The 16,108-nt window shown below is 31.5% G+C and overlaps 1 protein-coding gene across 1 annotated transcript; it reads left to right on the top strand.

Moving 5' to 3' along the window:
* The first annotated feature begins 10,352 nt into the window (after positions 1-10,352).
* On the top strand, positions 10,353-13,943 carry LOC133293592 (alcohol dehydrogenase 1). Its single transcript, XM_061492183.1, has 10 exons — positions 10,353-10,625; positions 11,355-11,491; positions 11,870-11,916; positions 12,113-12,438; positions 12,548-12,630; positions 12,734-12,809; positions 12,912-12,973; positions 13,130-13,225; positions 13,314-13,475; positions 13,573-13,943. Exons 1-10 carry the CDS (start codon positions 10,589-10,591, stop codon positions 13,687-13,689), a joined length of 1,143 nt encoding a protein of 380 aa, XP_061348167.1. The 5' UTR covers positions 10,353-10,588; the 3' UTR covers positions 13,690-13,943.
* Positions 13,944-16,108: the final 2,165 nt, after the last annotated feature.

Genomic DNA, 16,108 nt, shown 5'->3' with positions numbered 1-16,108 from the left:
GGGTAATACTTCTCTTATGTTGCATAAGAGAAGTATTATCTCATGCTCAAACAATAGTTAGGAGAGAAAAAAAAATTGAAGGTGAGAGAAAAAAAATCTTGTGGGACCCATTTGAAAAATGTGAATGTAGGAGATAATAATTTTTTTATATAACATTAGAAAAGTAATTCCCATAAATTATTGGACATTTGATTTTGATTTTAGTGAAATAAGTGAAAACCGTTTGGACTTCTGCATAGTTTTATGAAATAAGTTCACATGGGGATGTCTCATAATTAATAAACTTTGTCCTTTTGGGGCATTTTACTGGTTATCATATTTCACATTTTGAATTTAGTGAAATTGGTTTGTTACTTCATTTGGCTCTATGATTCTTCAATATTTTATTTAATTGGCACATTTATGACTAGTTCACCGTCATTAGTTTTTGGAATCGCAAAAATGTTGTTGTCATGTTTTTAGTCTCATTGATTGTTGTGTATTGCATTGTGACTTGTGATTCACAATAGAAAAAAATGCAATAATCATATTTTGCATTGAGATTTTTTATTGTAGCTTAACATATAAAAATTAATATTTACTCCATTTGTCGGTGCTACTAAATCATTTTATTGAATAAAAGGGAGTAAAACTACTGTATAATTTGGCATTAATTGCATGATGCAGAAGGAAAGTAAATGGGTATAATGGATTCTGAACCCATAACTGAAGGTTAATATTTATGCACCGTGTGAATTAAATTAGGCAAGTTTTTATGTCATGTATTATAATGATTTGATTGTATGTATTAATTAAAGTTTCCCTATACATACAATATTGAAATGAATAATTTCAATATTTTGGTATTATTGCCTATGATTTGATGCAATAATTTGGGTTTGAAAATTAATGTCAAGTGATCCATATAATTTCATTTAATTTGGGATCAGCCTCAACACCCTTAATTATTTCAATTATATATTGAGAGTCTTTGGATCCCAAAAATGATGTGACATTAGTTGTAATTCATCATACAAATACAATAAAAATTCTTGTATGATTAGTTGTGGCAAAATTTGTTGAATTGACAAATGCAATATAATTTTTGGAAACACATGTTGTGAAGTGTTTCATGTTGTTGGAAACACATGTTGTGAAATGTTTCATGTTGTTGAAAACACATGTTGTTAAGTGTCTCATGTTGTTGGGCATTATTATTGATATATTATTTTGAATTATTATATGTTAATTACCTAACCAAAAGGGGTTGTTACATATAATAATTTGGGAAATTGCATGAAAAAATTATTGATTAGATTATGTGATTTAAAAGTATTTATCTGCCCAAAAGAGATAAACTATTTTTAAATTGCATGTGGTATTATAGAGAAATATGTATAATTTAAAATTTTGTCTACCCAAAGGGGATGTTTAGGGATGAATTTTTATAATTTTATGTAATTCTCCTTGTTGTTCAAATCTTCATGTGATAGAAAATATTTGTATATTCTCTACCCAAAGGGGGTTTATGGTATATAAATTATTTTGTTGTTGCCCAAATTTAATCTTATTGCATTGCGTATGTCAATCAGTTATTTTTTGCCATCAACAACAACATGCTACTGTTGAGTTATTTACTATTTCAAATTATAAGATATGGAGATGGATAATTTATAGAATGTTTTTATTTACTGAGTTGTATGCTTCCGCTTGAACTGTTTAAGTGTAAAACCTTTTTTAGAATTCTATTGTTTTTTAACTCATGATCAGTGAAGGTGTTACACCTTCTTTGGAATACATCATGATTTTGGGCAAAATTTGTAAGAGTTTCTGCGAATTACTATGGTATTACCACTAAAGTGGATTGATTTATTTGTCATGTAAATTTGAGTAATGATTTTGGTTATTTCATGCAATTTCCTACCCAAAGAGGATTATTGTGTGTTTTAATTAGAAGCTTTCCTGTAATAAAGTTATTGGGGGTGCATTGGTCTAGGTGATCTGTTTGCCAAAAGGGGACAGATCTCTGAAGCTATTGTATGCTCATTGATTGATTCATCTGAGGTTTTAACCTTGGTTTAAACCTTGGTATATGCATTTTGCCCAAAGAAAAATGTACTATTTTGTTGGCCTCGTTGTAGTGACTTGCTTTAATTGAAGTTGTATTCTGCCCTATAATTTATTTGGATGCATTCGTTTTGCCTTAACAGTGAATATGTTGGCCTCGTTGTATTTTGCTTAAATATATTTGACAAGTGCATCTACATGAAAGTAAGTAGGAGTAGATATATGTTCTTAGTACTTTATGTAGATGACATTTTAATTTTCAGTAAGATGATGATTTATTGAATGAAATAAAAGTTTTTTTATCTAAAAAGCTTTTATAGGAAATACCTTGAAGTAGCCTCCTTTGTATATATGAGTATTTTAAATTCTTTGATTTCCTTAATTAGTGGAGTTGTACTCGAGGTTTTCTTTTGAATATTTTAAATTCTTTTGATTCCCTTGATTAATGGGACTTATATTCAGTTTGCTTTTTTGGTCATGCAAACTGATGATGATTTTTGTGACTTTTGTTTGAATTTTATTGATGATCATGATTATTATTATTTCTCTTTCGACTGAGAAATATATGTATAAATGTTATCTTTAAGCAGGTTGTGAGCTTAAAGATTCACAAGTTTTGAGATCTCAAGTTGTACTGTAACATGTTGGTTTATTTAAACTAAGCAATTTCATGTTGTTTGGAAATTGCGTTAATTCAATTTCATGTTGTTAAGAAATTGGATTGAAAAGAGGCAATTTCATGTTGTTTAGAAATTGCGGTAATGTGATTTCATGTTGTTGCGGAATTGCATTATGGAGTGTAATTTCATGTTGCTTGAAAATTGCACTAACGTAATTTCATGTTGTTGAGAAATTACATTGAGGACCGATAAAAATTAGTTTGTTATATTGTTGATCACATTTTGACACTAATTTTTACTACACCACTAGGCCTTGATTCATAAAGATGTAATACTCTTTGTATATGATTATGGAAGGTCATATGCTATGATATTTTTGGTATATGATCGCCATATTCCTATGATGGGGTTATGTTGGATTGAATTGTGTTAAGATGCTGGTACTGGAATTGGAATATTATTTTTCAAAATTGTGGCCACGTAAAATGATTTTTTAGTTATTAACTCGATAAAGTCGTTTTCAAAATAAAATAATTTTCAAAATAATATGAAATTAATTGATATAGCCCAAGTGGGAGAATGTTAGAAATTTTCCTTTATGTGGGCAATATTAATTAATTACTTTTCTGTTTTAAAATTAATCGGGTTAATGGATATTCCAATTGTATTATTTTGATAAGCCAGTTGTGATCATGTTGAGTTGGGTTTTTAGCATCTGTTGATATTGGGCTTAGTTGGGCAGCACAATGTAGGCATTAGTGTTTGATTGGGCTTCTGTGATAGGTAGACCCATCAGACACACTGTTGATCAGGGTTTTGCTAGGTCCCCTCTCTAGCTTATTTATATTGGGATTAAGTCTCATGAGTTGTTATGCTTCCATCGCTAAAGGATGCCATTTTCGGAATAGGTCATAGAGAGGAAGATCTGGCATGTAGTTCTCTTCTTTCTTTCGCTTTGTGATGATCCATTAAGGTACGCACAACCCCAATTTAGATTTCATATAATTTGGTGTTTTATGATCATATACATGATCCAGGCTTAAAATAAATCTTATTTATATTTACAAATTTTTTTGTTTACAAACCACACTATCTTCTCCCGAGAGAACACTAGATTTCACTATGTTCTCCCGGGAGAAGTTGGTGTAATTTATAAAAATTTGTCAAAAAAATTTGTAAACGGATCCTTCCCCTTTATAGTATTATTTTTAGTTTTTTCAAACAAAAAATTAGTCAAACATATTTTTATAAAAACTCTTATTTAAATTTTTTTATTTATATTAAAGAAAAAACTAAAAGTTAAAAGCTCCGGAGCTTTTTTTAAGATATATGCCATATTTTTTTAACTTTTCATATTTATTTTACAATTTTACTGTTATTGTAAACTTATATTTATAAATTTTATCATTTAATCTAACTTGACTAGAAATGGAAGGAAGCTTCATGAAGACGACATAGAGGGAAGCTTAATGAAAATGACAGAGAGGGAAAGAATCATAAGCTGAAGGAAGCTTCTTGACTATTTTCTGATTCTAAGACTTAGCCATTAAGGGTGTGCATGACAACCTTATCGGAATTATTTTTTTTTTTAATTTCTGTTCCCGATAACAGAAATGGATAGAAAACTCGTTTGGTAAAATCGATTTATTTTTTTGTTCCCTGGATGAACCGCTTTAATTTTTGTGCTGGGAAATAGAGAAAAGAATCAAAAAAATTCTGTTTTTTTGTTCCCGGGCACAAAATGAGAAACACTTATCTCTCTCAATCACTCTCCACCTCGACCATCATCACCACCACTATCATCATCCCAACACGACCACTGCCACCATCGTCGCCGTACCACTAGTGCCTTCGTCACCACTCCCACCACCACGATCACCACCACCTCCACCTATCACTACCACCATGTCACTGCCACCACCACCACTATCACCGTCACCATCACCACCACCACCACCATTGCAACCACTGCTGTCACCGCCACCATTGCCACCACTACCACCACCACGACGCCACCGCTACCATCACCACCACTGTCACCAACCACCACTATCATTGTCACAGCCACTACTGTCACCACCACCAGCATCATTGCAACCACTGCCGTCACCGCCACCACCACCACCACCACGACGCCACCATTACCATCACCATCATTGTCACCAACCACCACTACCATTGTCGCAGCCACTACTGTCACCGCAGCCGCCGCAGCCACCACCACCACTACTACCACCATGCCATTGCCGCCACCAGCACCATCACCATCGTCATAGCCACTACTGTCACCACCACCACCATCGCTACCATTACAACACCCCCGCCACTACCATCACCATGTCATCGCCATCACCTACCACCACCGCCACCGTCGCAGCCACTGTCACCACCACCATGATGCCATCACAACCAGAACCACCATGCCACAACTACCATTGTCCAGGCCACCAACCACCATCTCCACCACCATTGTCGCAGCCACTGCCGTCACCTCCACCACTATCGTCGCCGCCGCCACCATTACCATCGCCATCGCCGTCATAACCACCACCACTATCATCACCACGTTACTGCCACCACCACTACAGTACCACTGTCGCCACCACTGCAACCGCACCATATGTAAAGGAAAATGATGATCCAAATTTTTTTTTTATTTAATAGGAATTATTTTTTATTATATTATTTGTTGTGTTATCAAACACAATTCTCATTCTTGGGATAAAAATAGAACGTGTTATCAAACACATTTTTTTCTCAGAAATTGTTTCAAGACACATAAATAGAAAAGAATTGTTTCTTTTCAGAAACAGTGCTAGGGAATAGAATGGTTGTCATGCAAACCCTAAGTCATAATTCCATGGAATCAATTCCACACATTTTTTTTTTTGGTAAACATTCCACACTCATTTTAATTACTAAATAATTTTCATTTATATAATTTAATTATTCGGGTTATTGTAGGAAGCAAGATTTATCGACAATGGCAGATGTGGTGGCGGTGATGGTGGAGAAGTTGGTTGAATTTAAGGTTGGGATTATAATGAATTTAAATTTTGAAAATAAATATTTGATTTTTAACTCGTGCTCTTTTTAAAAGTCAAAATTCTTAGCTTAACGAAAAAGGAATTTAATTTTTTTTATGACTTCTATGCCATCCCAACATCAATCAACCCCTATGTCGTTAACGTTGTTGTTGTCACCATCATTACCATCTCACCTTCACTTTCACCATCACCATAATTCCCACAACTACTACCGCCTTTACCCCACCACTACTATTGCTATTTCCATCTCTGCCATCACCATCACCTTGTCACCTCCATAGTTATTATTATCCCCAAATATTATTTTAATAATTTGTTTTTACATATTTTTTTAGTAATTTTATACATAAAAATTACTTTTAATTTTAATATTCAATTTTTTAATTAAAAAATACTTTTTATGTATTACATAAAAAAGCTAATTGAAGTTGTTTCCAAAACAACTAAAAGCTCAACTCGTCACGAGTCTATAGTAAAGTCTTTTCAAACTATTCTCAAGCCCTAACTTAGAGAATTTTTTAATATGCACTGGGACCACCGTGGTCCTTCCATTCAAAAATTGACATCTGTATTAATTTTCTTCTTCTTTTTTCTCTCTCTCCTCTCTTTTCAACTTTTCTCTATATCTCTCACCTCAGTCCCACCCAATTTTTTGAAGTCCCAGAGCATATTAACTTCACTCCTAACTTAGAAGCTGAAATCAATATTAGTTGAATACAAGATTGTTCATTATTTTGCAAATAACGCCTCAAATTAATGTTTATTGTCAATATTAATTCAACCTACTCAACTCGTTGTTCCTTTTTTTTACTGAAAATGTTAGAGGATATTTTGATGAGAAATGTTATATGTACATCCTGACCCTTTCTTAACTATTTAAAATATTTGTTTACCAAATAAAATAAAATAAAATAATTAATATTTTAGTCTTTAAGTAAATACAAAGACGTGTATTAAGTCTAATACAAACGATAATATTGAATAATTTTTTTAATTTTTTTTTGCCTATGGATTTTAATTTTAATTTATTGTATGTATAAATTTTACTCACATTATTATTCATTCATTTGTATGTTGTTATAATATCAAAAAAATTTAATAATAATATTCTTATAAAATAAAAATAAAAATTTTAAATCATAATAGCATATGATTAGAAATAAAAAAATTACACTAATACTAAGTCAAACTCTAAAAGTAAAATTGTATTTTTATAAATAATTTTACATTTCGTTTGAATACATTTTTAGATATATAATCAAACATGTAACCAAGAAAAAAAAATTAAACAATTAAAAGTACACAGAATCAAATTAAAAAAGAAAAGTAGTATCAGGCCATTTTAAAATCTTTCTACATTAAATCTAAATAAGTTATTTACAATCATTTCCAAAACAATATCGTTTTGGGTTAAAAAATTAAAAAATTATAATAAGAAAGACTATTATAATTTTGAAATAAATTTTAATTATAAACTATACTGTTTTCATCTCAAAATAATGTCATTTTGAATTCAATGTAGATAATTTATCTACATTAATAGCAGAAAAGCCAAACCCTTTTAAAAACGTTAAATTCCAAACTAAATATTATTGTGCAAATCACTTTACGTTCACTTTAAGTTAGCTTCTCCCCCGTCATCTCTTTCTCTTTAAACTCTTTTGTATAACTAAAGAAAAAGAAGATAATAATTTAACATAGTAATTACAGTCAAAGTCAATACTAAGGCCGACAACTCCCCTCCCATGATTTGATTTTCTGTGGTTGTTTTTCCGTCTAAAAAGTATCCGTTCAAAATTATAAATCAAATACTATGGTCCGTGACCGGTATAGTATAAAATAATTGAAATTAAATAATCATCTAATTTTTAATTTCTTACACCAAAATGAAAATAAAATAAAAATAAAAATAATCCTCTATTCTTTTTGTACATAATAATTTTGGTAGATAATAAAATCCCACTTTCTTTGTGAAGTTGTTAATTTACACTTTATTAGTTGTCAAAAAAAGAAATTTACACTTTATTTGAATGAGACACACCTAAATACAAATTTGTAAAATTCAAAATACTAATGACACAAATCTTTGCAAAAAAATAATTATTTATATAAAATGCTGATGGTTAAAGGTTGCAAACTGGGTTTGGCCCAGAGGGCCTGCCCGCCCCGACTGCCAACACATTTTTATAATTAAATTAAAATTTCACTATTCTTCTTTTATAATTAAATTCCTAATTCAGATTTCAATTTTTGTAAATATAAATTTATAAAATTCCAAATACTAACGACACAAATCCTGGCAATTTTTTTTTTATTTTGTAAATCTAATTGTAATAAATGAAAGTTCAACTATGAGATAAAATATAAAAATCTAGACGCAACTATAAGAGCCTTTTTTGTGTGGATAAACATAAATATCTATTGCATGATAATAGTTAGAGGTAGCAAACTAGGCTCGCCATCACATTTTTGTAAGTAAATTAAAATTTCATCCTTCTTCTTTTATAATTAAATTCCTAAATCTGATTTTAATTTTTGGAAATATAAATTTATAAAATTCAAAATACTAATGACACAAATCTTTGACAAAAAATAATTGTTTACATAAAATGCTGATGGTTAAAGGTTGCAAACAGGGTTTCGCCCAGAGGGCCTGCCTGTCCGGCCTGCCAACACATTTTTTTAATTAAATTAAAATTTCACTATTCTTCTTTTATATTTAAATTCCTAATTCAGTTTTCAATTTTTGTAAATACAAATTTATAAAATTCCAAATATTAACGACAGAAATTCTTACAAAAAAATAACTATTTATTATTATTTTGTAAATCTAATTGTAATAAATAAAAGTTCATCTCTGAGATAAAATATAAAAATCTAGACGCAACTATAAGAGCCTTTTTTGTGTGGATAAACATAAAAATCTATTACATGCTAATAGTTAGAGTTGACAAAACTGGGCTCGGTCTGGAGGGCCGACCCTACCAACACATTTTTATAAGTAAATTAAAATTTCATCCTTCTTCTTTTATAATTAAATTCCTAAATCTGATTTTAATTTTTGTAAATATAAATTTATAAAATTCAAAATAATAATGACACAAATATTTGCAAAAAAATAATTGTTTACATAAAATGCTGATGGATAAAGGTTGCAAACTGGGCTTGGCACAGAGGGCCTGCCCGCCCGGCTTGCCAACACATTTTTATAATTAAATTAAAGTTTCACTATTCTTCTTTTATAATTAAATTCCTAATTCAGATTTTAATTTTTGTAAATACAAATTTATAAAATTCTAAATATTAACGACAGAAATCTTTTCCAAAAAATAACTATTTATTATTATTTTATAAATCTAATTGTAATAAATGAAAATTCATCTCTGAGATAAAATATAAAAATCTAGACGCAACTATAAGAGCCTTTTTTATGTGGATAAACATAAAAATCTATGACATGCTAATAGTTAGAGGTGGCAAACTGGGCTAGGCCCGGAGGGCCGACCATACCAACACATTTTTATAAATAAATTAAAATTTCATCCTTCTTCTTTTATAATTAAATTCTTAAATCTGATTTTAATTTTTGTAAATATAAAAATGTAAAATTCAAAATACTAATGATACAAATCCTTGCAAGAAAATAATTATTTACATCAAATGCTGATGGTTAAAGGTTACAAACTGGGCTTGGCCCAGAGGGCCTGCCTTCCCCACCTGCCAATATATTTTTATAATTAAATTAAAATTTCACTATTTTTTTTTATAATTAAATTCCTAACTGAGATTTCAAATTTTGTAAATACAAATTTATAAAATTTTAAATATTAACAACACAAATCCTTACAAAAAAAATAACTATTTATTATTATTTTGTAAATATAATTACAATAAATGAAAGTTCTTCTCTGAGATAAAATATAAAAACATAGACGCAACTATGATAGCCTTTTTTGTGGATAAATATAAAAACATATTACATGCTAATAGTTAGAGGTGACAAACTGGGTTCGACCCGGATGGCCGGTCCACCAACACATTTTATAATTAAATTAAAATTTTATCTTTCTTCTTTTATAATTAAATTCCTAAAATAAAATTTCCTAAATATGATTTTAATTTTTGTAAATACAAATTTTTAAAATTTCAAATACAAACGACACAAATTATTGCAAAAAATAATTATTTATTATTATTTTTTAAATCTGATTGTAATGAAGGAAGGTCTATCTCTGATATAAAATATAAAAACCTAATTGTGACTATGGCGTATTTATTTTTTACATAACTCATCGAGTATATGACTATATTTGATTTCATAATATTGATCACTCCGGATAACAGATTTTTGTTTGTGGTTGATATTTGTAAAGTTCTTTGTCAATGCGGTAGTTTTTTCCACCTGAAATATAAAACACGATAAATATTTTATTTTTTTTCCAAGCATCTCAGGGGTAATTCACTAGTATATTATAAAGTTATACTATCACTTTATACATCACATCAAGGCCTATAATCTTTTAAAAAAACAACTTAATATCAAACCACTTGTAATTACGACTTGATGGCCATTGGCCACAGCGCTTAAAGAAAGTTCAAAACCGTCAAACACAACAGCGTGGCTGCGAGCAGTGAACCAAAGGCGCCGCTTGGAAATAAAACAACAGCGGTATCGAATCCTAAGTGGTATTGTCGAACGTTTCGAGAACCTTTGAGTGGTTTCGTTTTCCTGTGTCTGCCACTATATAAGTTAAGTCCACAAGGGCACCGTTTGTTTCACAGTACATTACCAACTCGATCATCAATTCTCAGTTGTCAGTCACAATCGTCATCTATTGATTCATCTTCGTTCTCAGTAACAGTAACTACTAAGCTATGTCGAGCACAGTTGGCAAGGTCATCAAGTGCAGAGGTGAGCCATGCAATCATCACCACTGATACAACCTTCACTGTCGTTTGTTTTGATCTGGCTTGGGTTTTCTCTGTTTTTGTTACCCTGATAAATTAATTGCGTGTTGTTTCTTACTGTTAACTGTAAATAGATTATTCTAGTCTTTTTTTTTTTTTTTCTTAATCTCTTTAGTTAATTGGGTATTAATTTATCGGATTTACATCATGATCAATATCTAATCTTGTTATGATCACTTCAAATTTTAGAAAGAAACCTGGGTCTTAACTTTAAACTTGTAGAATGTTTTGGTGGATTCTGTACCTGGAAATTATAATATTATTTTATTTTGTTATCATATATATTAATTGTTTATTTTTTCTTAATATAACGGATAAAAGTGATGTATACGTTTATGTTTATCTGAAAATTATAATGACTCTTTCTTTCTTCGGATCCTTCTGATGGCCAATTTTGGGTTGTTATTTTCTATTTAAATAAATGTTATTTGCGCACATTGACTAGTTATATTATTTTACAATGGTTAATGATATGCAAGCTTGTTTAAAAAACTAATAATAAATTTTTAACCGGTGTAAATCTGGTTTATCAATTTTGGTATGCATATATAAGAACTGTTTCTTATTTTTGAATATTGGATAAGAAGTCACGTTACTTTGTTGTTTTGTTTGTACGAGTGATAATGTGTATTACTAACTATATGCTTTGATTTGTACTTTGGAAATGTACTAGCTGCGGTTGCTTGGGAGGCAGGCAAACCGCTGGTAATGGAAGAAGTAGAGGTGGCTCCACCACAGGCTGGTGAAGTGCGTTTGAAGATCCTCTACACCTCCCTTTGCCATACTGATGTTTACTTCTGGGAGGCCAAGGTAACAATTTTTTTTATCTCATTTGCAATTTCCTCTATTACCCACCACAATTAATTTAAACTTAGCTGATGTACTTTGATTTGATTAAAAAAAAAAACACTCCCTGTTTAAACCCGACTACGAGGGTGGGGTGGAGGAAATCCTTGTACACAGTCTTACCCTTGCATAATTACAAAGAGGCTGTTTCCTGGATTCGAACCCATCATGAAGGAACAGTTTTACCACTGCTCCGGTTCGCCCTCTTTTAATGTACTTTGATTTGATTACATAAAAAAAATTGGAGTGGTTAGTTTCATACTCAAAATTTATTTTTCTGTAATGTCCTGTTGTTTTGCATCGCAATAATTTAATATGATTTTCTTTTTCCCCCCATTTCAGGGCCAGACTCCATTGTTTCCTCGTATATTTGGTCATGAAGCTGGAGGGTATGTTTCATTTCTAAACATTCTCCACAGAATCACATATTATGAATCTTTGTCTTATATATTTTGATATATTCTTTCATTTTTCTCAAGACTATTATTTGGTTTCTACGTAGACTACTATGGGTTAAATCTTCTGTTTTTCCTAGTATGTTCATTGAATACATGTTAAGGATAATGTTGGCATGATGTTATTCAGGATTGTGGAGAGTGTAGGCGAGGGTGTGACCCATCTGAAACCAGGGGACCATGCACTCCCTGTATTCACTGGGGAGTGCGGGGAATGCTCACATTGTAAGTCAGAAGAGAGCAACATGTGTGATCTGTTAAGGATCAACACTGATAGAGGTGTCATGATCAATGACAACCAGTCAAGATTCTCTATTAAGGGACAACCCGTATATCATTTTGTGGGCACCTCTACATTCAGTGAATACACTGTGTGCCATGCTGGATGTGTTGCAAAGGTCAACCCTGCTGCCCCACTTGACAAAATTTGTGTTCTCAGTTGCGGAATATGCACAGGTATGGAAGATCCTTACCTTTGAAATAGTAGTATATAATGTTAGAAAAAGCAGTTAAACTAGCCAGGTGATTCTATTTTCTCACAATTCAATTTCATTCATGCTTGTAGGTCTTGGTGCTACTATCAATGTTGCAAAACCAAAAGCTGGTTCTTCTGTTGCCATTTTTGGACTTGGTGCTGTTGGCCTTGCTGTATGTTACCCTTAAGCCCTTGTGTGTGTGTGTGTGTGAAGATTTTATAGAAACTGATAAAGGCCAAATTTAACTCCTGTTCTTCTCTTCAATCCAAATTTAGGCTGCTGAAGGGGCAAGAATTTCTGGTGCATCAAGAATCATTGGGATTGATTTAGTTTCCAGCCGATTTGAACAAGGTAAAATACCTTCTTCCATCAAATGTTGGAAGATTCAACTAAACATAAATTAAATGGTTGTTCACATATTGATGGTATTTCTGATTTTATTCTTGTTGGCAGCTAAGAAGTTTGGGGTCAATGAGTTTGTGAACCCAAAAGATCATGACAAACCCGTACAACAGGTTAGTTAGTGGACAATTTAGTATAGTCTATTATATTTCTATTTTCTTAAAGCTATGTTTTTTCAATTTTGAATTTTAAATTCTGATGCTATGAGTAAAAAATGCTGTGTCTTTTTTGGTGGTGTGAGAGATTGAGATGTGAATGTTGATGTACAGGTGATTGCTGAAATGACCAATGGAGGTGTGGATCGTGCTGTTGAATGTACTGGCAGCATCCAGGCCATGATCTCAGCATTCGAATGTGTCCACGATGTACGTAAATCAGAACTCATTTGCTCTACTTGTTGCTAAGAAGTTTATATAAAGCTTGCTAAGGCTGAACTTGATTTCTTATTCTCAGGGTTGGGGTGTTGCTGTACTTGTTGGAGTGCCAAGCAAAGATGATGCATTCAAAACTCATCCTATGAATTTCTTAAATGAGAGGACTCTTAAGGGTACCTTCTATGGTAACTACAAACCCCGCACTGATCTTCCTTCTGTTGTGGAGAAATACATGGCAGGGGTAAGCTTATACGTTGAATTGTGCAGGCTTTTGGAAGAGTCATTGCAGGATGATATTTTATCTGTGTTGCTAATGTTATGTTATGGTGATACTGCAGGGGCTGGAACTGGATAAATTCATCACTCACACAGTTACATTCTCGGAGATTAACAAAGCTTTTGATTACATGCTGAAAGGGGAGTCCATCAGGTGTATCATCCGCATGGAGGAGTAATAATCTGAAACAATGATGCAATAGTCTCCATTGGGGGACAGAGTTCTCTTTCTGGTTGTGAAAAATAAATTTCATATGTAATCCTTTAGGATTATTGTATTTGTGAAGTTGAAGTTTTAATGTAGAGAATGATGGGGCCTTTACTACTGGGATTGTAAAATGTGGTTTTTATATATATATATGGAAAAATATCTATCCTTTTAAATGATATAAGTTTATATCTTTTTAGATCCTAACCGTTGATTTCCGTCCATCAACGGTTATAATCTATTGAGCCAAACTTAATGGGCCAAATTTATTATTAATTAATTAATAATTTTAATCTAATAAAGTATTACCGTTGATGGACGGAAATCAACGGTTATGATCTAAAATGATATAAGTTTATATCCTTTAAAAGGATAAATGTTATTCCCACACATATATATATATGTGTGTGTGTGTGGAAAAAAGAGTGTTCTTTTAACAGTTTTAACTATGTTTTTTGGGGAATGTATAGTTAAAACTCCTAAAAGGACATTTATTAAACCTATATAGAGAGAGAGATAGGATTCTTTGACACTAGTGTCAAATTTGAAATTTGACACCTCATCTGAGAGTTATTAGATCAAAAAACATCAATGGTGTTACATTCTTACAAATTAGAGTCGTTGATCTTTTTTGATATAATAGCTCTTAGATGAGGTGTCAAATTAAATTTGACACTGATGTCAAAGGATCTTACCTCATATATATATATATATCATTTCTCAAGCTGCCGAAGATAAAGTTATTTCCGGCTACTAAATCATAACCGTACAAAGATGGATCAATGGTGATAAAGGAAGATAGAGAAAAGGGAAATCATAACCATTTAAAGGTGAATCAATAAATATAAGGAAATAAATAATCAAAACGACGTAGTTTTGGTATGGTCAGAAATAAATTTATCTCAAGCAGTTTGAGAAATGTTTTTCTCATATATATATATATATATATATATATAGGGGAGGGATCTTTTGACTCTAGAGTAAGATTTACAACTCTTACTCTTCATCTCAACCGTTGATTTCTGTCCATCTAACTGTTATTATTTATTTGAATTTAATAATTAATTAATTGGTATAGATAACCGTTAGATTGACAGAAATAAACGGTTGAGATGAGGAGTAAGAGTTGTAAGTCTTACTCTAAAGTCCAAAGATCCCTCCCCATATATATATATATATATATATTATATATATATATATAAGTAATAAAGTAAGGGAAAATAATTTCTACCTTGGAGGCATATATATATATATATATATATATATATATTAGTGTACTTTTTTAAAGTAATAAAGTAAGGGAAAATAATTTCTACCTTGGTGGCAGACAATATTGCCATTGAGAGAAAAAAAATCATAATTACATGGGTTTTACTCTCTTTATCGGTTTCTCTCTCTGATTTTCTTTTAGTGGTAGATAAATGGGCAAAAACACCGTATTAAGGATGTTTTGGGAAAGATTTTTCTATTAAAAGCACATTTGATAAAAAAATATCAGAGTAATGCAGTCAAATATGTCAAAGAAAATTATGGGACCAATCTCGTAGGATATTGTTACGGTACCATTGGTGTACGAGATAGTTCTCGTAGGAGAAGTTGACGGCACCTAATCCCATTAGGGAGGAACTCTCACAACACTAACCCTTTCTGAAATATTGATGGCACTCCTATCTCATGTCAACTCATGTATTGGTCCCTTACTAATCCCGTCAAACACATTGATGACACTTCCACTATTTTCCTGCCTCTTTTCTATGTATGACCTTCCGTGTACGTAGATAATAGAAGTGAGCACTTTATGTGCCCAATGACTTTGTAATCGAGGATGGTCATACATAATAGAAGTTATGTGCCCAGTATTAAGAATTCTTGGTCCCATATTCATAATTATATCCAACTGCAAGTTTCAAGTTTAGCCATAAAAAGTGAGGCAATTATAATAGTCTGAATACAAAACGTATAAATTTTATGAATTAAGATTGTATATAATAGACAGAGTTTTCTTTCCAACTAAATGTATGATTGAACCACTAAAAATTTAATCGTGGGGACTAAAGAGCATAAGCATGTCCTAGGATGCTTGTTTCTAAATAAAGTTGATTCCAAAGACGGAAAGGTGAGAAAAAATACAGAGGTTTAACCTCAAAAAGCAAAGTTTACAAACAAATGTTTTTAACAGGGGATTAAATTTAAAAAAAAAAGCTTTTAGAGATAAGGAAAACTCAAATAAATCCAATATTTCCCTTTCCATTGCCATTTCAAATATTTTCTTTTTGGTTTCCCCCAAAATATACTTCTAATAATCATTTTCAGCTTGAGCCCTTTGTCCTCTGGATCATGGATGATTGTAAGTTACATAACCCATAGTGACTCACAGCATACGAAGTATA

This window comes from Gastrolobium bilobum, unplaced genomic scaffold (genome assembly GCF_033153095.1).
Source record: "Gastrolobium bilobum isolate Gb01-03AN ecotype WA unplaced genomic scaffold, APGP_CSIRO_Gbil_v1 utg1090, whole genome shotgun sequence".
Lineage (NCBI taxonomy): Eukaryota > Viridiplantae > Streptophyta > Magnoliopsida > Fabales > Fabaceae > Gastrolobium > Gastrolobium bilobum.
This window is presented reverse-complemented; position numbering and strand designations above follow the sequence as displayed.